The 25,318-nt window shown below is 47.3% G+C and overlaps 1 protein-coding gene and 1 non-coding gene across 2 annotated transcripts; both read left to right on the top strand.

Annotated features, from left to right (window-relative positions):
* Window positions 1-524: 524 nt before the first annotated feature.
* On the top strand, window positions 525-1,341 carry LOC127344714 (histone H3.3). The gene is made up of 2 exons (XM_051371051.2): window positions 525-647; window positions 761-1,341. Exons 1-2 carry the CDS (start codon window positions 576-578, stop codon window positions 1,097-1,099), a joined length of 411 nt encoding a protein of 136 aa, XP_051227011.1. The 5' UTR covers window positions 525-575; the 3' UTR covers window positions 1,100-1,341.
* Window positions 1,342-5,101: 3,760 nt separating this feature from the next.
* LOC127346388 (U4 spliceosomal RNA) lies at window positions 5,102-5,249 on the top strand. The gene has a single exon (XR_007879553.1). It is a non-coding gene; the product is annotated as a U4 spliceosomal RNA (small nuclear RNA).
* Window positions 5,250-25,318: the final 20,069 nt, after the last annotated feature.

Genomic DNA, 25,318 nt, shown 5'->3' with positions numbered 1-25,318 from the left:
ATGAAGGTGGAGGCTCCCCGTGATTTGCTGAAGAGGCGGCGAGGGGCTGGCAGCCTGGCACCCAGCCGCTTGAGCCGGTTGGGAAGGCAGCGACGAGGCTGCGACCGTGAGTGGAGAGGTCAAGGGCACGGCCGTGAGTGGTTGGGGGGCTCAAGTTTTTTTTTTCTAGGGAGAAATTTGGGCTGTAAAGCACTAATTTTGTCATTTCGACTCTAACGCGCATTTTGGCCCAAAGGCGCAAAGCCACACTCATGGCAACCAGGAAGCAGAGCCCAGAGACTCTCTCAAAGAAAAAGCAGAGCCCATATAATCTGGCACGTCAGCGATCCGCGGCCGTCACGCTCTGGACCAATCATTCTCGAGCACACGGATAGCGTGTTTCTGCAAGCGAATCCTAGCCGTCCATGGACCACCATCCCGAAACCTTTCCTCGAAACTGTCACTGGAAACCGCCTCCGTCCACGCGTCTCCAGCCACCAAACCGCGCCTTAAATACAGCCCACCTCGTCATCCTCCTTCCACTATTCAGACTTTCCCCATCCAGTTCGAATCCAGATCGAGAAGAGAATACCGCCATGGCCCGTACCAAGCAGACCGCCCGCAAGTCCACCGGCGGCAAGGCCCCGCGGAAGCAGCTCGCCACCAAGGTTCGTCTCGCCCTCGCCGCCGGCCGCCCCCTCCCCTCTCGGTTCCGATCCGCCACCGGCTGCCTTTCGCTGCGGTTTCCCCTAACGTTCTTATGGTTTGAATCGTGTCTCAGGCCGCGAGGAAGTCGGCCCCGACCACCGGCGGCGTGAAGAAGCCGCACCGCTACAGGCCCGGGACGGTGGCGCTGCGCGAGATCCGCAAGTACCAGAAGAGCACGGAGCTGCTCATCCGCAAGCTCCCCTTCCAGCGCCTCGTCCGCGAGATCGCGCAGGACTTCAAGACCGACCTGCGCTTCCAGAGCCACGCCGTGCTCGCGCTCCAGGAGGCCGCCGAGGCATACCTCGTCGGCCTCTTCGAGGACACCAACCTCTGCGCCATCCACGCCAAGCGCGTCACCATCATGCCCAAGGACATCCAGCTCGCACGCCGCATCCGCGGGGAGCGCGCCTAGGCCGTCGATCGATCTCGTCGCTGAAGACCGTGGTTGGTCGGGATGGGGATCAAGCCGTCACCACTCAGCAGCCTAATTTGGTAGTCCCTGTTAATTGCTGTTTTAGTTCTCGTTCTGTGTCAGATCAGCTATGACCATGAGTACAAGACATTGTCAGTGATGTTCTTTTGGTTTGCAATGAAGCAAACGTAAGTTGGAAACTAAAATTGTTAGCAAGTAATTGCATCATGTGCTTGATCGTATCCTGTTGTTAGCAAGTAGTAATATCATCCGGTGCTTGATGGTATCCTGCTGTTCTGAAACGTATGTTAGCTGCACATTGTTCGTCCTTTCTCGGTCGGGAACGTTGTTTGCACGGCGTCATATGTTTGCGTGCAACGGGTGTAATGGTTCTTGCTGGTTGCTGCTTTGGGCTGTTAGCACCTTCAGCTTCAAGCTTACAGTAATCTACTGCACATTTTATGATTATAAGGATACTATTAGATTACAATCGGGCTGTCAGCTGTACATTACCAACAAAGAAACAAGTATTAGCTGTTCTTCCAAGTGGAAAAATAGTGCGCAGCCCCTGAACGTCGCCGCCCTTATCAACACATGTTGCTGAGACATCCACATGGACATCATACATGTACTCATCATCTACTCCTACATACTCCTCAACTATGTCAAATGGATCAGTTTCTATAGTTGAGGTAGATGGAACCACTTGAGCAGATTGTTTTAGTGGCGAGGTTGAATAAGATGCTCCATTTTTACTAGGAGTTAGAGGACAGCCTTGGAGACCCAGCAGAAGAACATCATTATCAGGAATTGTTGCCTCAGGGACATAATCATCATTGTCAAGCATAGGGTCTAAAGTTTCAGAACATGAGTTGTCAACGACAACAACAACAAGTGCAAGCCTCCTCTCTGCTCTATACATATCAAACATCAGATGAAAATCATCGGACTGAGTTAGTTTAACATCTTGAGCCATTATCATGTTAAAATACCACACAGTGATACTCTGATCCCTGCCAACTCTCAACTCGGAACTTAACCCATCCATGAGCACATCCATTGTGAAATTATGTGAGTTCACATTCCACCTAATTGTTTTCCCCTTCACATATGATTTCCTACCGGTCGGTTCTTTGAGCACAAATCCTTGAACAACAATATCTAAGCTAAATGTATTCGTCAATTCGAGCCTACAAACAATGGGAAAACGAAATTAAAGAATGTAAAACTATGTGCACATTCAAGCACAGGTGTAGAGATGATTTTGACTCACTCGTAAGGGCAGTCCGGAGCCGAATTCATCCTGCACACGGGCGAGAGGCGGGCCTGTGCTGGGCGTGCGGCTGGGCGTGCGGCTGGGCGAGTGCAGGGGACGACGAGCGGCGCCGCCCCACACAGCAGCAGCGCTGGCCGCGGCTCTGGGGCGCAGGTTGGCGGCGCGGCTCGCCGGCGGAGGTCGGCGGCGCGGCTCCCGGCGCAGTCGGCGGCGCGGCTCGCAGCGGAGGTCGGCGGCGCGGCTCCCGGCGAGGTCGACGGCGCAGCCTCGCAGCGGAGGTCGGCGGCGGGGCTCGCGGGCGGAGGTCGACGGCGCAGCTCGCAGGCGGAGGTCGGCGGCGGGGCTCCCGGGCGGAGTTCGGCGGCGCCTTCCACTGCCGCCGGCCAGCCTTGCCGCCCTCCACTCCTCCACTTCCTTTAGGGTTCGTCGGGGGCGGGACGAGCAGGCACAATTTGGGGACGAGCGGGCACAATTTGGGTCACGAGCGGGGTGGTTGGCCTCCAAATTGACCGAGCTCTGTTAAAAAAAAAAGTCTGTATACAGTATCCTACGTACAGCACACAGTATACATTTATGTATTGCAGAAAAATGGCATAAGTAAAAGTATTGGATAGTTAGAGTGGCATATCCTCAAGTCAAATTTTTGTAATGGCATATGTGCAATCTGTGGAATAGAGATTGGCATAAAACCAATTTACCCTAATTAAATTGGTTTGAACTAACTTCTATTTTCTGTGGGAGTTCAACCTTTATATATTTAGCCAGATATTACAGGGATGGACGGGATCGAAATGTCGAGTAGTTCTTCTCCACGTCGATTTGACTTGCAATTTTCTGAGCACTTGCACAATGACATTTTTGGCATAGAACAAGTGTAATTGCCGAATGCGACCATGGGTTTAGCTGTCGAGAACATCAGCAGCAGTATGTCCTCTTAGCAGCAGGTGCCCTTTTCTTTCAGAGAAGAAAAACACGCATTGGCAACAATCGTTGTCATATCATTGCATATTTGCATCCATCAAGCTAAACTGAAACGTTTCTGATCTCCATTGGATGGAGATAACACGAGACATGGAAAATCTACAGAGTTCCGATCGATCCTGCCTAGCCGCCAGGTTGAGACACAGAGACATTCTAGGGACACTGCGTACAACTCCGGCAAGATACGCTTCTTTGTCCACTCAACTGATCTACCGACGAATAATTGAAGTACTACTCCGTACATGATCACGCCTTTCTCAACTCCGCATGAAATATTATGCAGAGATATCAGGCAGCATTTGGTATGGTTTCATTATCGCCCATACATGCTTTGGTTGTCGGCTAAACAAAGTCCGTCCTTTTCGTGATTGGACGAGCGATCTTCCGGAACTAAATGCCAGTTTTTAGAATTGAGATACTGCCACTGGCCCCCAATAAACAACACAAATGCAAAGACAGTACGTCTGGGAAACTTTCCACTGCAAACAGCTTGTGTCAATAGACAATAGTGATGAAAGTGGGACTCTTAACTTAGCTAGCTGGAGGGCACCTTATTAATCTTTTTTCCATTCTTCATGTCCTATCGAAATCACCTCGGGGTTCTAAAACTTCGGTACTATTACAATAACAAGAGCATATAGTTTGTCAAAACAAGGATTATTGGATTGAATGCTCTAGTTTTTCGACCTCCCTCCGATTCAAAAATAATTATCACGTTTCTTGTTCAAGTTTAAGCTAAAATGACGATAATGGATCGAAGTGAATTGAAAATTACATTATTGCATGCCGTGTGAGTCATTGGATCCTGGTCACAAAGGGGAAGTTGTTCCATCTCAACTCCCAAGCTATGTGTTGTGCTTTGCCATGCTTTTATATTTTTGTTTGAGAACTAATGGCCGCCCAGTTTAGATCGGCTTCAAAGAGGGGAGCTTCTTTTCGCCGCTTGATGCGGCGCCGTAAATCCGCGCCGCGTGAAGCGACCCCGTATGGGCCGTCCCATTTGGCTTCGTTCGCAGCTTTTTTCGTAGGAACACAATCAAAGTTTGGATAATTTCAAAATCCAACAAATTCAAAATCTATTCAAATTTCAAAATATGAAGGAGATAAAAATCAGAAAAAAGAAAAATCCGTTAAATTCAATTTCCAAACAAATCAAATCCTGAACAAAAATCGAAAATCCAAATGATATCCAAAATTTCAACAATTTTCAAATCTGAACCTTTTTTCCCCTCAAAAAGAAATCCGATGAACCTCGAAATCTGAACCAATTTAAAATTTCAACATTTTTTAATCTGAATATTACTCCAAAATTTGGAAAAATAGAAAAAATCTAACAGGAAAACAGCAGCAGGAAAAAAAAACGGAGGAAAAACCGAAACACAGAAAACAGGTCAGAAATTTTAATTTTAAACAGGGGTGCGATCTGGGGTGCGCGGCGTGAGTCATACACGCCGCATTAGGCGGTTTATAAGGTTTCCTTCAAAGCGTACGTGGGATCGTTTGGGTCAATAAAGCTCGAAATCACGTTATGGGTTCTGGGCTACGATTATTGCTTACACGCGAAGAGCCCAGACAAAAGGAAGCGGGCAACGCCAGTGGGCCGATTGCGTGCCAGCCTGAACTAACACGGGTTGTCGCTCTGCCTGTGCGCGTGATGGATCAATCAATTATACCACATCGGTTACGGAGGAAAGGATTGAGCGATGACAGGGTATAAGAAGGGGAGCACCAGAACTGGTAGATTCATCTTTGCGCTTGGGGCAATGACGCAGCTAATGAGGTTATACCGAGGCGCGTCAATTGCTGGTTGAAAACTATTTCCAAACCCCCTCTTTGGCCCTTATGGGTCACTGAGAATTTCTGGAAGGGTTCCCTCCTTGTGAGGGTAAAACCCACAAATCTTAATGGAAACTTCTTTTGGGTTCGAGATCGACTTCATTGCGAGGATCACAACATCAGGTAATGCGAGGATCCATTTTAAGACGCACTATCATTTGTCCTATGATCTATATACTGTCAGAAAGTCCAGATTGCCTAGTGGAGAATATCAGCTGAAGACTCTTCCAGTACTAGCATCATCAACGAGATCCATCAGAAGCAAAACAAAAAGAAAGAGAACTGTAGTCTGGTTACTGATTGTTCTGATTTCTGAATAACGGTAAACTGGTGCAGCAATACTTGTAAGCAAAGTTGTTCAATAATGGTGGTATGCCCGGCTGCTACACGAATTTGGAGGGAGCTACTCCACCTGTTCAAGTCTCCTTTTCCCCTTTAGCTGCATGAAACAAATTTGAAACTCTTATTATACACTACTATGCAGAACAAAACAGAAGGGCTGCACTACGCATGCAAACGCACAGTACCAACTAGCACGAATAATTTGCAAACCAGACAAAAACGAACGATCCCGCATGCCCGCATGATAGTTCCCTGAATAGAAAATGCCTTCGCCCTGGCGCTCAATCCAAACCCTGTGAAGGAACCCTCGAGCGACCGCAGCCGGCCGGCGCGCGGCGGGGACGAACTGTTTGCTGCCCTTTTTGGCCAGGCAAAAAAAGCAGGGCAGAATTTTCCCATCCCAAGTAGAGCACCAGTCTGGTCCTACTAGTTCGCCGAACGTTCGATCCCATTCTCCGGCGGTGACCGCGACGGCGGACCAGATGTTCACGTCCAACCAAACTACTGAAGCTGCACAAACTGACTCTTTTACAGTACATCTAACAGCATATAGGGGAATGCCTTTTTTATATGACATTTGCACCAAACCAAGCTATTCTTAATACTAATTCAACTCTCCTTGCCAGTCCATCAGCTTCTAGTAAAGTCCAGCGGATTCAGTCACTAGTTTTAATCTGAAGTCGAGATGATAGTCTACAATCTTTGGACTCCGGGCGGCAGAATGTCCAATTCTGTTAGAGCAACTCCACTCGTCCCCCGACGAGGCTCCCGAGCGACGTTTTTCCCATCCGGACGGCGAAATTCTGCCCAGTCGCGTCCCCGGTTCCTTGTTTTCGTCCGAATTTGGTCCTTCATCCATCCGGCGAGCCCACGCCATCCCCGGCCCCCCGGGGCGCGCTCGGGGACTCCGGACGAGTGAAAAGCGGGGAATGGCCCGATCTGTCGGTGACTCGACGCACGAACCCCACCGCCACGTCGCTCAAAATCTCCCCACCCCTCGTATCTTTCTCGCCGCCGGCACCACCCCGCCGGCTTGTTGCCCAGATTCCGCCGCCCCCCCTTCCCCACCTGCCTATATTCCGCCGTCTTTGGACGACGGCCTATCTGGCTGCTCTTCCGCCGGCCTGTTTTCCGACTTTGGCCTGCTCCTCGTCGCTCGCGGCTCGGGTTGCCTCGACCACGCCCGTCAGGTGTTCGTCCATTTGCCTCGCCGGCCATGGACTCGGACGAAGAGGAGGAGCAGATGTTCGTCGAGCTTATGCAAGAAGAGATGGCAGCAGCCGCCCAAGACGACGAGCACATGATGATCCTCGGTTGCTTGGCAAGCATGTACGCCGGACTGGCAACTGGTCGACGTGGTGGGTCGGCACCAGGTCGCCGGAAGTGCAAGCCGAGACAGCGAATGGAGGGCTACTGCATGTTGTACGCCGACTACTTCGCCGATAATCCATTGCACGGTGAGAGTGTTTTCCGACGTCGTTTCAGGATGAGTAGAAAGCTATTTCTGCAAATTGTGTATGCCATCCGAGACTTTGATCCCTACTTCAGATGCAAGGCGGATTGCACTGGTTTGGTTGGATTTTCGTCACTGCAGAAGTGCACAGTGGCTATGAGGATGCTGGCGTATGGAGCTCCCGGTGATACTGCAGATGACTATCTTCGGATGGCGGAGTCCACCGCCCTTGATTGTTTCTACCGGTTCTGCAGGGCCGTCATAGCAGTGTTCGGGGACTATTACTTGAGATCACCCACTGTCGAAGACACTTAGAGGATCCTTGCAACAAATGAAGCTAGGGGTTTTCCAGGGATGCTTGGAAGCATTGACTGCATGCATTGACAATGGAAGAACTATCCGTTTGCATGGCAGGGAATGTACAAGGGTCACAAAAAAGGCTGCACTGTGACACTCGAAGCAGTGGCTACCCATGATCTCTGGATTTGGCACTCTTTCTTTGGTATGCCTGGATCCAACAATGACATCAACGTCCTAAACTGCTCCCCGGTCTTTTCCAAGCTTGTTGAGGGTCATGCTCCCCCGGTGGACTATGTGATCAATGGTCGGCACTACAACAAAGGATACTACCTTGCAGACGGTATCTATCCAAAGTGGGCAACATTTGTGAAGACTATCTCCAACCCTAGCACCCCCAAACTTTGCGAGTTTGTCAAGAAACAAGAAGCTTGCCGAAAAGACGTCGAACGTGCATTTGGTGTCCTCCAGCAGAGATTTGCTGTCGTCCGGTTCCCCGCTATGACTTGGTCCAAAGATCAGATGTGGGAGGTGATGAACTGCTGTGTGTGCCTACACAATATGATTATTGAAAATGAGCGAAAGCATCCGGTTCCTCTGGCTGAGCAAGAAGCACCATATGAGAGAGAGGATCCTCTTGCACAGCCTAATCACCATGTGCCTCCATCATGGGCCGCCTTCTTTGCTATGCGCCAGGAGATTCGAGACTCTACAATGCATCAGCTGCTGCAAGATGATCTGGTGGAGCACATATGGAGGCTCCGAGGCAACGCCAACGCCGACGCCAACTAGTCTGTCTTAATTTGTTTGAAAAATTGTGAAATTGTGTGCTTCATTTGTTTCAGCACTTGTTAAACATTGTACTGATTATCGCCGAATTTGTCTCAGCAATTTTCGTACTTTTGGTCGCCGAACTTGTTAAATTTTATGTTAAATTTGTTTGAAATATGTCAAATGGTCGAGGTTGGGGGTTTCCTGCCGGGGGGACGACTGGAACTTCGGCGCTCCCCACGCCAAATCTTCCTCCAATCCGGACGAAAATTTCGTCGGATTTGGGCGTGGGGAGCGCCAACGAGTGGGATGCTCTTATCACGTTGTAGTCTCCTAGGATCGTAGCTGGTCCTTGTTTCCTCCGCTGAAGCTGAAACCGAGAGGGGCCCACCTGTTTGCCTGCCGGTTTGCGCGCACGCGCGGCGATGGGGATGGGAGAAGCATGCTCGCGCGTTCGTGCTCCTTGACCCATTCTATAAACACGAGGCATGGCAGACAGAGCTGTTTTCTGGCTCGAAGCTTCATCGCAGATGATGTCTGCGATGAAATTTTTCCCTCTTGTTCTGACTGCGTCCGACCCGTCGTCAATCAGATCACACTGGTTGCCGTCATTAGCCAGCCAGCCAGCCCTGGTTTCTCTTCCGCGCGATGATGTGCACATGTATACTAGTAAATTTTACAAGACATATGACGCAGTCAGCCAATCTCACGCAATCCACTTGAACAAAACCCATCATCATTATGATTCAGACCGGAACCGGAAGCGTATCTATCTATTCCGTCACCGCGCGATCCTTCGTCGTCTCGGCGACATCAGACGTGGAAGGAGCAGTGGAGAGCAAACCCAAAAGCAGAGAACTCTTCGTCCATCACTGGATTCACTGCTAAGACGCAAGGGCAAGCAGCTGATGTCCCGTCAGGAAAGGTAAACCGGGCCGGGACAAGAAGAGCAATTCAGATTCCTCACGATTCACGAACCCACTCGGGCTAGGGCTACCTACTTGCTTGCTCCCACTGGATCGAAAGTGGCCGCTCGCTAGCCGCGGTCGCTCTCCGGCCCTTTGTCCCGGCCAGCGCGGGGACTCGTCGCGTTCCGAGAGCGTGGCTCGCCAAAGCCAAACCATCGATCCACTCCACGGCCAAGCAGGCATGCGCCACCAAGCTCCGGCGGCTAGCGGACGGACAGACATCGTTGTTACGGCAAAGGGGAATTTTGGAGGACGCGGAATCGCTCATGAATTGAATTAGTACTCACTTTTCTGGTTTCCGGTGGGTAGCCGAGCAGGAGGACTCCACGTTAGTTGTGAAGCAAAATTCCTCGCATTTTGTTGTCCATGAATCGTTTTAGCAAATGCAACGGCTGTTTAGTTACATCGAGTGCGCCGAATACGATTACCTCCTACCCGGTTTAGTGAGCTTACAGTTCATATATATACCCACAAGGTGTTGGGCGAAATAGAAATAACAAGACAACCATCATAAATCATATAGATCACATAATCAACAAGACTAGCATACAAATATTAGTTCTAGCAGTGGAGTAGCACCACGAGGTCACGAGCAGCAGCTCGTGATACAACATAAGCTCATCAACCAATGGGTTACGTAAATACCACCTCGCCAAATATACAGACGTGCCATCGGTGCAGATCAACCCTAGCTACTCCAAAATATACATCATAAATGCAGTTCATCATCCGCAGCGGAACAAGCAAGACAACACGCATCCAATGCTCCGCTCCTCACAGATGATACTTCGACAAAAAGGTGTTGAACCAAACTATCCTAACATCAGGGATCATCGCGAGATACCTGGGCGCCTGAGCCTTGTGATCCATGAGTTGGCCCAGAGCACGGTGGACCGCGGCGGGAGTGAGAAGATTATCTGGAACATTGCCTTCGTAGATCTTCTTCATCTAAGCATAGTTCTCTACGGGCTTGTTGATGAGCTTCGCGTCCCTAGGGGTGAGTCTACGACGATGAGGTCAATTAGTTCTTACTTATGTGCAAGCTAACAACATCCATCATAAATGACTTAGTGAATGAACTACACGAGAAGGTGCAACGCATTAACCTTGGTGTACGCATAGTATGCATCATCCTCCATAATGATGTCTTCTCCATCTAACGCATCCCCTCCATCTTTTTGAGCCTGCAAACATGAACCCACCTTTCTATTCAGTGCCTAAAATGGTTGTAGACCTTAGCGACACCAACCTCACGGCTAGTGAACTTCATAATGGTATATACAATCTCCTTGAGGTCATGGTTGTTGAAGAATTGCACTCCAACCTTCTCTTCCGTGACCAACTCGCGCACCCGATTCACCACAAAGGTGGACAGAGCGGCATGCAATATCATGTTCTTCTTCTTTGTGATAGGGCAGTAAACCGGGATGTATCAGAGTGGCACAACATGCAACCAAAGTAGCAGGGGTTCAAGATCAATGGTAAGAAAGCTATTTCTTTCACACATAGAAACTCCCAGGACAACATTATGCGACAATGATAAACAAGTAAGCATGGTAGGAAGCTTCATTCAATATCCAAACACGTTGTGTGCATAAGATTGACCATAAGACGACACTAATGTTCTGTGCCTGTTGCCATGTATAAATGCATAGTTGGTACAAGGAGTAGTTGTACACATAGTAGAACCAATCCTCATACCAACTATCGTACTTATACGTGGACAACTTGGCTTAGAAAAACGCATAAACAGGTGTTCGACGAAATAATGGCCACTAGAAATCTTAGGAATGCACTGGACGCTTACAGATCGAAGCAAGAACTAAGAAAAGCTACTGTACTCTTATAGATTGAAGCAAGACCTTACAGATCAAAGCATAAACTTAGCAAAAGTACATTAAGAGTACCGATCGAAGCAACAAACTAAGGAAAACTACTTTAGGTCTTACAGATCGAAGCAACAAGTAAGTAGAACAAGTAGATCGAACCCAGAACTCTCTAACCCTACACATACCAGCGGCCTTAGTGTAGATCTAACTAGGGTTGAAAAGTACTCACAATGATCTGACAGTTGGATCCGACGGAGGAAGACGATGGCATGTCGGCCAAACGACGGAGGAAGACGACGGCAGCAGAGGTCTACCGGCTTGAGAAGAGCCAGTGGCTGGCGAACAACTATGGACGGAGAGCTCGAAAGGGGAAAATGGTGGCACGTCTTTGGGCGGTGACAGCATCTCCAACCGCGTCCCCCAAAGCGTCCCCCAAAGGGATTTGGAGCGCGCCGGACAAAAAACCGTTCCAGCCGCGTCCTCCAAAGCCTATTTTTGTCCGGCGCGCCCCCATACGGTGTCCGGCGCCCCGAGCCCGTCCCCGTCCCACAGGGGACGCTCCGGGCACGCCGGACACAAGGAAAAGCGAGACGAACCGACGCGGGCCCGGCGCGTCAGCGACTCGGAAGCCTAAAACCCCGTCGCCTACCTTTGGTCAAGCGACGTTAATGGCGTCCCTGTTTTCCCAGGCGACGCAGGGACGCGTCTCGTCGTGCATGGCCGCGTGGCCGTCCGCGCCGGCGTTATTGCGTGCAACCACCCGCTGCCGCCGCTGTTTAAAGACGCCCTGCAGTTCTCACCGCTCACAAACCATCTCGTCACCGCCGCCTCCCCCTCCTAGATCTTCTCCTCGCCACTCCAAAAATGTCGAGCTCGTCCTCCCGCAAGATCGCCGCGGCGAACGGCTTCGGCCGCGGCAGCCTCACCGTGGCGGAGGCGTGGGCGCTGTACAACGCCCGCTATCCAGTCCCGCCGAACATGCGGCTGCCAAGCAGCGGCGGCTGGAAGATGGCCGTGAACGGCTTTGGCGTTCCGCCGCCGCCGAAGCCGCGCACAGACCAATGGAGGGACGCCATCAAGGCCCATCGGGCTCAACTCACCGTCGCCGAGCGGCAGGATCCGACGTGGGCGGCCAACGGCAACGACGCCTGGTGGACGACGTACTTTAAGGCGAAGTACGACGTCGAGATGCACAGCACCGACGGGCTCGTCGGCGGCCCCAACAGCTGGAACAAGGACGGCCGCGCCCTGTTCTGGGGCGTTCCGGGGCGCACCCTCGAGAACGTCATCCGCGGCATCCGCAACGGCGCTCCGAGGTTGGAGATACCGTCGTCACCGCCGCCGTCTCCTCAATGGCAGCCGAGGAGGACGACGTACTCGTCCTCCTCGCACTCTTCTTCCTTAGGATCGGCGCGATCGACGCCGTCCTCGTCTTACCGGTCGGCGCCGTTGAAAGTATAGAGATGGTAAACCTAGAGGGGGGGGGGGGGGTGAATAGGTTTCTACAAATTTTAATTCTTTCTTTGCAATATTAGGCTTTGCGGAATATAAAGGTGAGCCTAATGCAAACTAGGTGAAGCAACCTATATGAGGATACAACTAACTCGAGCACGAAGGCTCTCACAGGCAGTTAAATCACAAGTAAGGAGTTCGGTTAGAGATAACCGATAGCACGCGGAGACGAGGATGTATTCCCATGTTCCCTTGCTTTGCAACAAGGTACGTCACGTTTGGAGGGGTGGAGGTCCCACGAAGGATTCCCCACGCCACGAAGGCTCACCCTATTCTCCGGAGCCTATCCCACGAAGGAATAGCTCACTCACTTGTGGTAGACTTTGAGGTAGCCTCCAAACCTTCACAATCTTGCCCGGAGCAAATCCACATCCCGGATGCTTCCGGGCTCCTCTTGCCCACCTAGGGTTTCCAAGGAACCCTAGGAAGCAAGCTTCTCGATGAATACAAGGGGGAATGAGATTTGGCTTGGTAGAACAGTAGATCGGGTCCTCCTCTAGTGATTCCCCGGAGGGATTTGAGTTTGGGTGGAGGAGGAGGGAGATCGGAGGCTTTTGGTGTTTCTAATAATGGAGTAAGAGAGAGAGAGAGCTCAAGAACAGCTTGTAGTGTGTTGCCTAACTGTTCAGAGGTAGGAGAAGGCCTATTTATAGTGTTCTTCGAAATATGGCCGTTGGTCACTTGCCACCTCAGCTTTTTCCTCGACAAACCCGGTTGACCGGGCCTCAGACCGGATCGCCCGGTCGTGAGGCCGGTCGGACCGGATCAGCGACCGGATCCCCTTTGCGTCGTCCTGGAGCTCCTTCGGTTGGTGGCCGGTTGCCGCCCGGTTGCCGACCGGTCGACCGGGCCGGGCGCCGGACTCCCTGGTCTGTAGGCCGGCCGACCGGTCGGCAACCGGATCTGCTGGCTCTTCGTTTGGAGCCCGGTTGCCGCCCGGTTGACCGGCCAGCACGCCGGACTAGCCGGTTGCTGGCCCGGTTGGACCGGGCTGCCGACCGGATTTCTCCTGTAGACCCCTTTTTGATTGTTGTTGAAGTGGGGGGTCTCCTTTAGCCTTCTTGTTCCTTTATACACCATTTATGCCTCATTGCCTAATACCTGAGATTATCCTTTTAAACATATTAGGCCAAATACTTTAGCACGGTGTCATTGTTACCAAAATAATGGATAAGGGTAAAATACCCTTACAGCCGTATACCGTCCCCAAACGGGAGGTGAAGGAGGAGCCGGCGACGCCCGTCAACACGAGGCATGGCGGCAGCGGCAGCCGGCGGCAGCAAGGGAGGCGCGGCGGCGCCCTCCTCACCCCGAAACCGGAGGTGAAGGAGGAGCCAGAGGAAGCGTTGCAGGCGGCGCTGCTGGCGGAGTACGAGCGGCAGCAGCGGATCATCGCCAGCAGCGACGACCCCGAGGACTGCCCAGGTCTGTGGGCGGCGTTCTTGGCGTCCATGAACGACAAGGACACCTGGAGGGGCGACCTCGACGCGGCGATCGCCTTGTCCATCCGCGACTCCGGCAAGCCGCTGGTGGACCTCACTGCGGTGACCCAGCATACCACTGCATGTTGTAGTATACAAGTCGTTGATATGATCTTTGCGAAGGGACTTCTTCACAATTTGCCATATCCCTCAGAGTGGTACAACAGAAACATTGCAGGTCATAACACTCCATACTTTATTACAAACATTGTCTTAACAAGTTGGTATTCTCACAGGTCCTATGAGAACACCCTAAGATACTACTTAAGTATGATTACAACTCATAACAAATATAAAGAGCTCAACAACTTATTTAGGTAAGTTCTACGTTGCTCGGCTCTATGATGCTAGGGTATGTCACTACTCCTCCACCTCCGTGTCATCTGGTCCGTAGACTATTCCATAATCTACGCCTTCCACTCCGCCGGTAAGATCAGGTTCTTCGTAGACCAGCTCGTAGCTTCCTTCTGGTGCTCCATCGTTGATAGCCTCCACTTCCGGATCACAGTCTAGCAAGGGTGTCGAAAGAAAGTGAGTACAGAGGTACTCAGCAAGTTCTAAAAGAGTAAAAAGGTGTTTGATGCACTAGCTACGACCATTGATCAGGAAATCGCAGGTCAATGCATGTTTTGAAAACATTTCTTCAAAAGGTTGCTTTTATTATGAAAACTATGCCCGTCAGTCTTCACAGGTTGACTAGAACTTCATGGAGTTCCTTTCCTGCCGCGTTCGCAGTTCCCTTCCCGGAACAAGGAGTGACAGCCACAATTTGATACACTCTGCAGAGGTGCGTTACTTTTCCCACAAGAGATCTCACCCTTTTTGCCATCCGCAGGGACTTGCCCCCGTTCATACTTCCTTTGGTGTGAGGCCAGGTATAAAGATCCAAGCCCACACCGCCTTCTCCGCGACTGCAAACCCACCCTTTTGTCCACCCGTACACCTCCAGTAGACTTCCCCCGATAATACGGCTTTACTCATGGTGCACTTTGGACAATCCTTCATAGATCGTAGAGCCATCATCACTAATGGATGGGGATTTAAAAGGCCATCCCAACCTACGGCAGTGCCTCCAGCACCCCGCCGGCTCTACCAATCCGTTGGCGTGCAGAAGGGAAAAGATACGACTGGCTTCCCCAGAGCTATTATAGATCTCATGGTTAACGCGATTTGTACGGCGCTAGAATCATTGGACGGCATTGGTAATTAATCCTAGGGTGATATAACCCATTGCAATGGAACCTCCACCATATCAACACATACCATGGTTCCATTGCCAGCCACATAGTTATATTCATAGTTGGAAAATAATATTTTATTTGCGATGCAGGAATGATAAGTATATAGCTTTGCATTAAAGTAGTAGAAAATAATCAAGTTGACATGAGCAAGGGTGAACTTGCCTGTGGACTGCGAGATAGTGCAGTTCAATGCAGTTGATGGAACCTGGACCTCGGGTTCTGTAAGAAGCATCATTGTCCGGTAAGGACAATGTTATAAAATCCAAATAATGCAATCATGGATGGATTATTTTATGTTGAATCCCTTTACCCCAATGAGTTATTACAATTTAGGGTTGTATTTAAGATTTATGTCTTTGACGGTAATTTACAATTGATTTAAAAGTATTAATCATTGTAATTCACACAAGGTACAACAATTCAAAGTAAAATTATTACTTGATGATTTCCTTAGTCATTCCAAAAATAATTTGAAATTATAGAGTAACCTCTATAGTTTTTGGAATAAAAAGGAGTATAGTATTTTTCTGGGAAAAATACTCTTTTTCAAAAGGAATGACTTGGAATAGTAGAATTTTATTTGAAATGTTTGAAAATAAGTATTTGAACTTATTTGAGATTTTTCCTTGAATTTTAAATACAAGGAAATAATAATTTTTAAATTCCAAGTTATTATTTAAATTCTTAAAATTCATAATTTTGAATTTGTTTCATAAATTCCATTTCATATTTCATTCTTGTTAAGATTTATTTTTCATTCATAAATCCAATTTTTATTGGATTTTTAGAGTTGTTTATGATTTATTAAAATTTGGTAAAGTTTTGGTCTTTTATTAAATGTAAAAAGACCAAAATACCCCTCTGGACCCATATTGGGCCCAGCCCAATAACTTAAACCCAGGGACGGCCCAATAAGGCTGGTCCCCTTTTGGGTTCGGTGGCGCCGAAGCGGCCCACCTCACTCACTCTCACTCACTCGACCTAACCCTAACTTCTGGCGACTCCCGTGGCGATGGCGTCGCCGCCATGGCCGCCGCCTCGCTCCGGCCATCGCCGTGCTCCTCCGCCGTAGCCACCTACCGATCCTGAACCGTCGCGAGCAGATCTATCGATCTATCCGCGCAGTTTTCCCCTTCTCGTCCTCTCCTGGCGAATCGCCTCCGATCTGGATCTCGTGGAGAATCGCCTCGACGAACTCCGGCGAGATCTCATCCTCGCCGACGATGGTACGCGCCTGGGGTTGACCTGGCGCGGGTGCTGCGTGCAGTACTCGTGCCGTCGCCTCAGGTGCTTGTTACGGTGGTGCTGGTTCGTGTCTGGGTTCACCGGCGTAACGTCGGCGCCTTCCCTGGACTTGCAGCTGTTAGGGCCGCGCGAGCACTGCCTCGCCATGCCCTAGCCTCTGCTTCCAGGCGCAAGTAAGTGTTGCATCTCCTCTTCTCTTCTGTGCGCCTCCTCTTGCTACTGTTCTTCTTCCTCCTCATGCTATGCTGCTCTCTGGTGATCCTGTGATCACACAAAGCCATGCTATTCCTATGCAATTTGCCTGTGCTTCTGTTAATTGCAAGTTCATGGCCCAATTACCATTTACTGGTACTGGCACATGCTGCTTTGCTTGTTGTTCATGATGTGCTTGCTTCTCTGCTGCTCCTAGCATGCTCTACACTTGCCATGCTCTGTTGTACTTGCTCAAGAGCTAACTATGCCATGCTATGTTTGCTTGTGCTTACTGGTATATCATGCTTGCTTGTCTAGGTGTACTTGTGTTGCATCTGTGACACTTGTGTGTGTGCCAGTGGTGCCTGTGATATGCTTCAGTGCTACCTCTGCAAGCCAATGATCCATTGGATCATTCCTTGCTTGTTGGCTAACCTCTCTGTGTAACATGGCTTGCTATAATTGATCCATTTGATCAATTGATTGTCAGTGATTGCTTACTGGCTAATACTGTGGCTATATGATTCAATTATCTTTGTGATGCTGATGCTCAAGCCTCACTGTGCTGTTGCTTACTTGTGCTGTAGCTCATCTTAGCTACCTAGACTTGCTCTAGTGGCTATAGATTAAATTGTGTTGCTTAACAGTATGCTACTGTCATGCTTAGCATGGATCTGTGATAAATTCATGCTTGTATTACTTAAATTATGATGAACTGCTTATGCAGTGATGATTTAAATGACTTGCTTGTATATGAGTTTGCTGTTCATGATTCTTTTACAAGCAATTAGAGTCTGAATCCATTTCTGGATAGTGATGTGATCTATTTGGCTTTCTCTTAATTGGTGCTAAGTGTGATGTGACCTCAGTAGCCTTGCTACTGACTGGTTGCTCACATGGTTGGTTGGATCTTGTTGGCTACTCATCTTTGCTTGCATATTTGGGGATCATAGTAAATATGAATGCCAATATGCTTGCCTGTGAAGAAATCTAGGGTTTCTGATGGTTGCATGCTTAGGATTTACTGTGTAGTCTTAGCTGCTAATCTTGGCCATCTACTGGTGCTATCTGTGCATGAGATCTTGCTAGTGTGTGCATCTGTGCATGATTTCTAGCTTCTGTGCACAAGATCTGTATCTGGATGATTTCTATCTTAGTGGCTTTTGACTGGCAGTAATCCTTGGTAAAAACCAAGTGATGATCTACCCATATGAGCATCTGCTCATCCCATGCTTATTTCATGCATATGATGGATTAGATCCCTTGGATCTTTTCCAGGAACTAGGTAAACCTTGTTCCAGCTCCTAGAAAGAAATGTTTTGTTGATGCAGACTTGGGTTTGTGTCACAGCCCTTCACCTCCAGGTCTTGGATGATCTTCTCAGGTCACCATGATCCCTGGTGGTTTGAGTGGTTGTGTGTGTTGGTTCTGTTCTTGCTCAAGAACTGGATGAACTGAGCTTGTTCTTGCTTCACCCTTACCTGGTGAATCTTTATCTGGTCGACTGGTCACTGATTCTAGGGTTTGTGCTCCTTTTATATGAACCCTACTTTTATCCTAGCATTGACACACAAGCCTGGCTTGCTTGGTGACTAAGCTGATGCATGGCCTTGCTGTTGCTGTCCAGCACACTTGAGCTGTGTGCTCTCATATGCTGAAACTTGAGCCCCTGGTGGTGCTCAGGTTTGGTCTGCTGCTGCCCTTATCTTGTGCTGTCCATGGTTTTGGACAAGCACAAGTGTGCATGTCACTTGGTTCTGTCCAAACTGAATTATTTGACTAACACTAACATTCTGGCTAGTGTTGGTTCTTTGTTTTGCAGGTTTTGAAGATGGACATGACCAGAAGATATTCTCCAAGTCATTTAGTCTAGGTTTTAGTTTAGGAGAAATATTGTAATCTTTATTTTCATTTCTGTTTATTATTCATTAATTCTTGTATCAAGAATATTGTAAAGACTTTGTAATCTGTGTTGTGATATCAATAAAGCCCAAGTTTTTGTTTATGAGCTTTTGCTTTATGTAATATTTATATTCTGGAATAAACATTGTATTTATGATTCACTTTGAAATTCAAAGTTGTTTGAATTCATAAGTTGTGTTTTAAATTATGAATTCTATTTTTATATTGTTCAATGCTTATTGTTAAATGTATTAACACTTGTCAAATGAAATCAATTCCCCAAATCAACAAGATACAAAAGAGATCATGTCGAAATTTCCCTAACTCACATTGCCTAACCCTAAGTGCAAAATGAGAGAGAACCTCGATCCCTCTTAGGTTTAGTTGCAATAAAGCGCGAAAATTTCCCCCGTTTTGCGATGAAATGCACATCCCATTTCTAAATCTACCCTTCGTTGTTCCTATGTTCTGGGTTATTACAGCCTCTCCCCCTTAACAGAAACTTCGTCCCGAAGTTAAGATTGGTACCTGAACATCTCGGGGTAAGACTTCCTTAATTCTTCTTCTGTTTCCCAAGTAGCTTCTCGCTCAGGATGATGTTGCCATTGCACTTTACAATATTTGATTGCCCTGTTTCTTAACTTCTTCCATTGTACTTCTAAGATCTTTTCAGGCCTTTCCACATAAGTTAAATCAGATTGCAATTCTATTTCCTCATAGGTGATAGGATCATCCGGTGCCTTCAAACACTTTCTGAGTTGTGATACATGAAATACATTATGAACTTGACTTAGTTGTGCCAGTAATTCCAACTCAAAAGCTGTTCCTCGATTCTGACTGAGTATCTTAAATGGCCCTATATATCGAGGACTTAACTTTCCTTTCACTCCGAACCTCTTAAGTCCTTTCATTGGGCTAACCTTTAAATATACCATGTCTCCCACTTTCGGTTCCCAATCTCTTCTCTTTAAGTCGGCGTAACTCTTCTGACGACTCTGAGCTATTTTGAGTCTATCCCGGATCACCTCGATGACGTCTTGTCTCTCCTTGATGTAGTCCGGTGTAAATTCCTTGTTCTCTCCGGTTTCATACCAACAAATTGGTGATCTACACTTCCTTCCGTACAACGCTTCGTACGGTGCCATCTGGATGCTACTCTGATAACTATTGTTATATGAGAACTCTGCTAAAGGTAAATGGTCCTCCCATGAGCCTCCAAAGTTCAGAGCACAAGCTCTAAGCATGTCCTCAAGTATCTGATTAGTTCTTTCGGTTTGTCCTCCGGTTTGTGGATGATATGTCAGTCTTTGAAATCCAATTTGGATCCCAAAGATTCTTGTAGTTGTTTCCAGAATGCTGATGTGAAAATTGAACCTCTATCTGAGACTATCTTCTTTGGTACTCCATGCTTGCTAACAATCTCCTTCACATATATATCCACAAGCTTTTCTGCAGTATCTTTTGTGTTTACAGCTATGAAATGAGCACTCTTGGTAAGTCTATCCACTATTACCCATATCATATCCTTCCTCTTACTAGTCATTGGTAAACCAGTAACAAAATCCATTCCTATTTCATCCCATTTCCATTCCGGTATCTCTAGTGGTTTGAGTAATCCCGCAGGACTCTGATGCTCTGCCTTTACTCGTTGACATGTATGACATTCCGAGACATATTGTGCTATTTCTCTTTTCATGTTGTTCCACCAGAACATCTCCTTCAAATCCATATACATCTTAGTACTTCCCGGATGTATGGAATAAGGGGTTTCATGTGCTTCTTTTAATATGATTGACTTCACTTCTGGATCATCTGGTACACAGATCCTTTTCTGGAAGTATAATGAATCAAAATCCACTAGATGGAATTCCGATGGTCTTCCTTCGCCAATCCTCTTGATTTCCTCTTGGATGAACAAATCATCCGCTTGCTTTCGGATAATCTCATATTTCAAGTCTGAGTACATCTCATCCATAATCCTCATGGTTGCTATACTTCCTTTGACATCACCTTGAATAAACAAAATCTGAGCATCTTCTAACTCTTTTCGAAGTTCCTTTGGAATCTCCCATTCCGTAGGTTGATTCTCCGTACTCTTCCTACTTAGGGCATCTGCTACTACATTAGCCTTGCCTGGTGTATAGTTGATCTTAAGATCGTAATCCTTAATCAACTCTAACCATCTCTTCTGTCTCATGTTTAATTCTTTCTGGGTGAAGAAATATTTCAAACTTTTGTGATCGGTGTATAACTCACACTTGGATCCATATAAAAATTGTCTCCAACTCTTCAGAGCATACACAACTGCCGCTAACTCGAGATCATGTACTGGGTAGTTGTGTTCATGTGGTTTTAACTGTCTTGATCCATAAGCTATTACTTTCCGATCTTGCATAAGAACACATCCAAGTCCATTCTTGGAAGCATCACAATACACCGTGTAATCCTTTCCAGGTTCAGGAACTGCTAACACTGGTGCCGTGGTTAACTTATCCTTGAGTCTTTGGAAGCTGGCTTCACACTCATCAGTCCACACAAATGGAGTATTTTTCTTGAGTAACTTGGTCATTGGTCCTGCAATCTTCGAAAATCCCTCTATGAATCTCCGATAGTAGCCTGCCATACCAAGAAATCCTCGTATCTCCTTAGCATTTTTAGGTGATTTCCATTCCAATACGGACTGAACCTTGCTTGGATTCACCGCTATGCCTTCTTTAGTTATGACATGTCCAAGAAATTCAACACTATCTAACCAAAATTTGCACTTGCTGAACTTCGCATATAACTGATGTTCCCTCAAAGTTTGCAGAACTATCTTCAAATGCTTGGCATGTTCTTCTTTATCTTTGGAATAGATTAGAATATCATCTATGAACACTATCACAAACTTGTCCAAGTACTTCATGAATATCTTGTTCATCAAATTCATGAAAATTGCTGGTGCATTTGTTAGTCCAAATGGTACAACCAAGTATTCATGGTGTCCATACCTTGATACGAATGCTGTTTTTGGTACATCTTCCTTCTTGATCTTGATTTGATGGTATCCTGACCTTAAATCTATCTTCGAGAAGACTCCTGCTCCTTGAACTTGATCAAAAAGATCGTAAAGGATACTTGTTCTTGATAGTTACATTGTTCAGATTTCTGTAATCTCCACACATTCTCTTTCCTCCATCTCTTTTATCCACAAAAATAACTGGTGTACCCCATGGTGACACACTTTCTTGAATGAATCCCTTCTGTTCCAGTTCATCTATCTGAGCTTTCAGTTCCACTAACTCCTTTGGTCCCATCTTATATGGTGGTTGTGCTATTGGTGCTGTGCCTGGAATTAGATCAATTGTGAATTCTATCTCTCTATCGGGTGGCATCCCCGGTAGTTCCTTAGGAAATACATCCTTAAACTCATTCACTACAGGAATATCTTCAATTCTCACTTCCTTCAGGCTATTTAGTTCCAATCCGATCTCCAACTCACTATACTTATCTCCTTGGAACACTATTCGACCTCCGATGGAGTTGCGAAGTGATACTGTTTTGTCTCCACAGTTAATCACCGCTCCATTTTCTGTCAACCAATCCATCCCTAGGATGACTGATATGTCCTTCATGGGTATGATGAATAGGTCCGCGAAATACACACAGTCACATATGGTTAGGACTTGTGCTTCTTTCACGTGGGTTACTAAGATCGTTCCCCCCGCGGATAGAACAGTTATAGGGGTTTCTAACTTAGAACATCTAAGCCCGAATTTTTCCACAAATTCCAATGCAAGAAATGATGTGGTTGCTCCAGTATCAAATAATACTTTGCCAGGATGAGTAAGAATGCTTAGCGTACCTAAGACTGTTTGATCCGACTCTTCCGCTTGTTCCAAAGATGTGCAATTCAGCTTTCCATAAGGCTTTCCCTTCTTGTTGTTGTAGTTGTAGTTGCGGTTGTTATTGTTGTTATTGTTGTTACGGTTGTTGTTGTTGTTGTTTCCACCTCGTCCTCCAGAGCTCTGTCCGCTCCATGACGACTTGTTTGGACACTCCGGCTTGATGTGTCCTTCCTTCCCACAACCATAGCAGATGATTCTGGGTTTCTGACAATCCTTCTGCAAATGACCCTTTAGGCCACAATTGTTGCAGATGATCTGGTTGATTGGGTTCTGACTCTGACCTCCCCGGTTGTATTGGTTACCAGTAGTAGGTCGGTATCGAGGTTTGAAACTTCGATCAGGTATTGGTTTACTGATTGGGTACTTCCTTGGCTCTATACGAGCCCTCTTCCTCCTGTCCTCCTGGACTTGCCTGTAGTCATCCTCGAAAGTGATTGCCGAGTCAATCAGTTCCTGGAATTCAGCAGTCCGTGCCAACCTCAGTTGCATCTTCATGTATGGATTCATGCCTTTCATGAACCGCTTCTTCCTCTTCTCCTCTGTATCTACATCCTCAGGTGCATACCTGGATAACCTATTGAAATCCCGAACATACTGCATAATGGGTGCAGTATTCTGTCTTAGTTCTTCAAACTCCCTCTTCTTCAGCTCCACCACGCTGTCCGGAACATGAGCATCCCGAAACTTCTTCTTGAACTCCTCCCAGGTGAATACTTTATCTGGAGGGTGTACTGCTACAAGGTTCTCCCACCATGATGCTGCTGGTCCTGACAACAGATAAGTGGTGTATCTAATCTTCTCCTCATCGTTGCAACCAACGGTCTTCAGCTTCCTTTCCGTATCCATAAGCCAATCTTCAGCATCCATTGGTTCTGGAGCTGAGGTAAATGGTAGTGGTCTTGCATTTTGGAAGTCCGATAGTGTTACTCCCTTGCCTTCATTACCCCTATCATTGATGACATGGGTAAAGAAATCTTGCATGTTCTTACTCTGGCTTTCCTGGTAACGCCTCCTATCTTCCTCCATTGATCTCATATACTGTTGGAAGTCTGGGTGCATCATTGGGTGTGGTGGTGGTGGTGCGTTCTCTGCTCTAGCTGCTGCATCTGCCTCCTCTTTCTCTCTTGCTTCCCGCTCTCTGCGAGCCTCTTCGGTTTCTACTAACGCCATTTCCCCCTAGTCTTGTAACAAAGAGCGATTACTCATAATTACACCATGCGAATGTTTTCTGAGCTCAACTCATTGCCCAGAACTAGTCACACAATAAAATCAAGAAGCAAATCCAAAACAAACATTTATTATGTATATACACCGTATAATACATAACACACTCACAAACTTATATTACATGTGGTATATATAAACCACTTATTTGGCTCAAAGCCCAAGCCAATGGGAATTTAAAATACGTTCGATTACAATACCACCTAGATTACTTTATTCTTCCTTGGAACTCTACTCCTCATCGTCTTCATTCGCCTCCGCATATATTCCTGGGGTCCATCCGGTACAGCGACTTGTCTTCCGGACACCCTCCGGAACAAAGGTCCTTCCAGTAGGTATGTAATCTGAATCGGACGAAGTGCCGAGACAGAGATCAGTCATGCCTAAGTAGCTAGACAATGACTCGTACATATCCCCAGTAGGATACATACCTCCTTCTTCCGTCATCCATGAAGGATTTCTATTCACCTGACCCCTCATCTTCTTCTTCTTCTTTTTCTTGGTTCCAGAACTCTCACCTACTTCGTACTGTGATGGTTTAGATAATCCCATCTCCAAATCCAAAGAAATGGAATCAGTACCTTTCTCTTCCTGCCCGTAATGTTGGTTAACCCCACCACTCTCATCTCCTGTATCACATGGAATTGGCTCCTCCTCATCACCGAAAGGTTCCCCGAAACGCCAACCCGTCGAGTTCTCGATCGGTGACTCCGAGCAATTTATGTTCCATGAGTGGTCTCCCCCATATCCAGTATCATACGATGCTGACACGTGTGGATAGTGTGGGACAAAGTTGGGTGTAAGTGGATCTTTCTTGGGCATCTGGTCACTCAAATCTACATAGCTGTCTAGGCTAAAGAACGGTGTAGTATGTTGTGGTTGTGCTCTCAAATCATGCATCCGAGCTTGGACTTTATCAGGGTCCGTGAACTCAGCTAGCATGTGGTCAATCTCACCTCTCATCTTCATGTGTAAAAGATACATCGTGGTCAATAAAGACTTACAGCTATCCATGTGCTGTGCTGCGGCTTCAGGACTTCTGTGTGCTAACACCAAATGATTAAGAGTGGGATCCTCATCTTCCTCGGCATGAGGTATATGAGAAAATTCTGAACATAGGAGTTCTACTGACTTATGCTGCCTTATCTCAAGGATTGCCTTGAATAGGCCCATATGGTAGGCTGTGGTGATAGTTTTGGCTTCTCCGTATGGCATGATACGACTCATCAGCAGTTTTTTCCGGTAGTTGGACCGATACTCTGCACTTGGCTAGGATTTCCCCATCATAGTAGGTATACTTGATCACAGGTATCCGTGGATCACAATGAAGTTCCTTCAGCATCCCACACAGGAGAGCTGTTATTGGTCCATCATAATCACCGAGCCAACCCTCAACCTTCCTCAAAGTCCTCTTAGGAAACGTGTACGCCATTATGGCTGTATACAAAAGCAGGATATTAGTAGTGATAATGCATCATAATAGGTGTAATAAAGAATTATCGCACTAAAATATATGGTTTTGCTATTCTCAAGTGAATAACCACCATACTTCTAGAGAATCCTTTACTATTTCTACGAGACTCCTACAGGTTTCCTCCCTATACTAGGTTTTTCCAACCTAAGGTCGCAACATTTGCTCTGATACCAGCTGCGGTGACCCAGCATACCACTGCATGTTGTAGTATACAAGTCGTTGATATGATCTTTGCGAAGGGACTTCTTCACAATTTGCCATATCCCTCAGAGTGGTACAACAGAAACATTGCAGGTCATAACACTCCA

Source organism: Lolium perenne, chromosome 3, assembly GCF_019359855.2.
Source record: "Lolium perenne isolate Kyuss_39 chromosome 3, Kyuss_2.0, whole genome shotgun sequence".
Classification (NCBI taxonomy): domain Eukaryota; kingdom Viridiplantae; phylum Streptophyta; class Magnoliopsida; order Poales; family Poaceae; genus Lolium; species Lolium perenne.
This window is presented reverse-complemented; position numbering and strand designations above follow the sequence as displayed.

What these genes read in the sequence shown, in the direction of transcription:
- LOC127344714 (XM_051371051.2), top strand. Translation starts at nt 576, where the DNA reads ATGGCCCGTACCAAGCAGACCGCCCGCAAGTCCACCGGCGGCAAGGCC. An exon ending in GGAAGCAGCTCGCCACCAAG is followed by an intron (nt 648 to 760) that starts GTTCGTCTCGCC and finishes ATCGTGTCTCAG; the next exon opens with GCCGCGAGGAAGTCGGCCCC.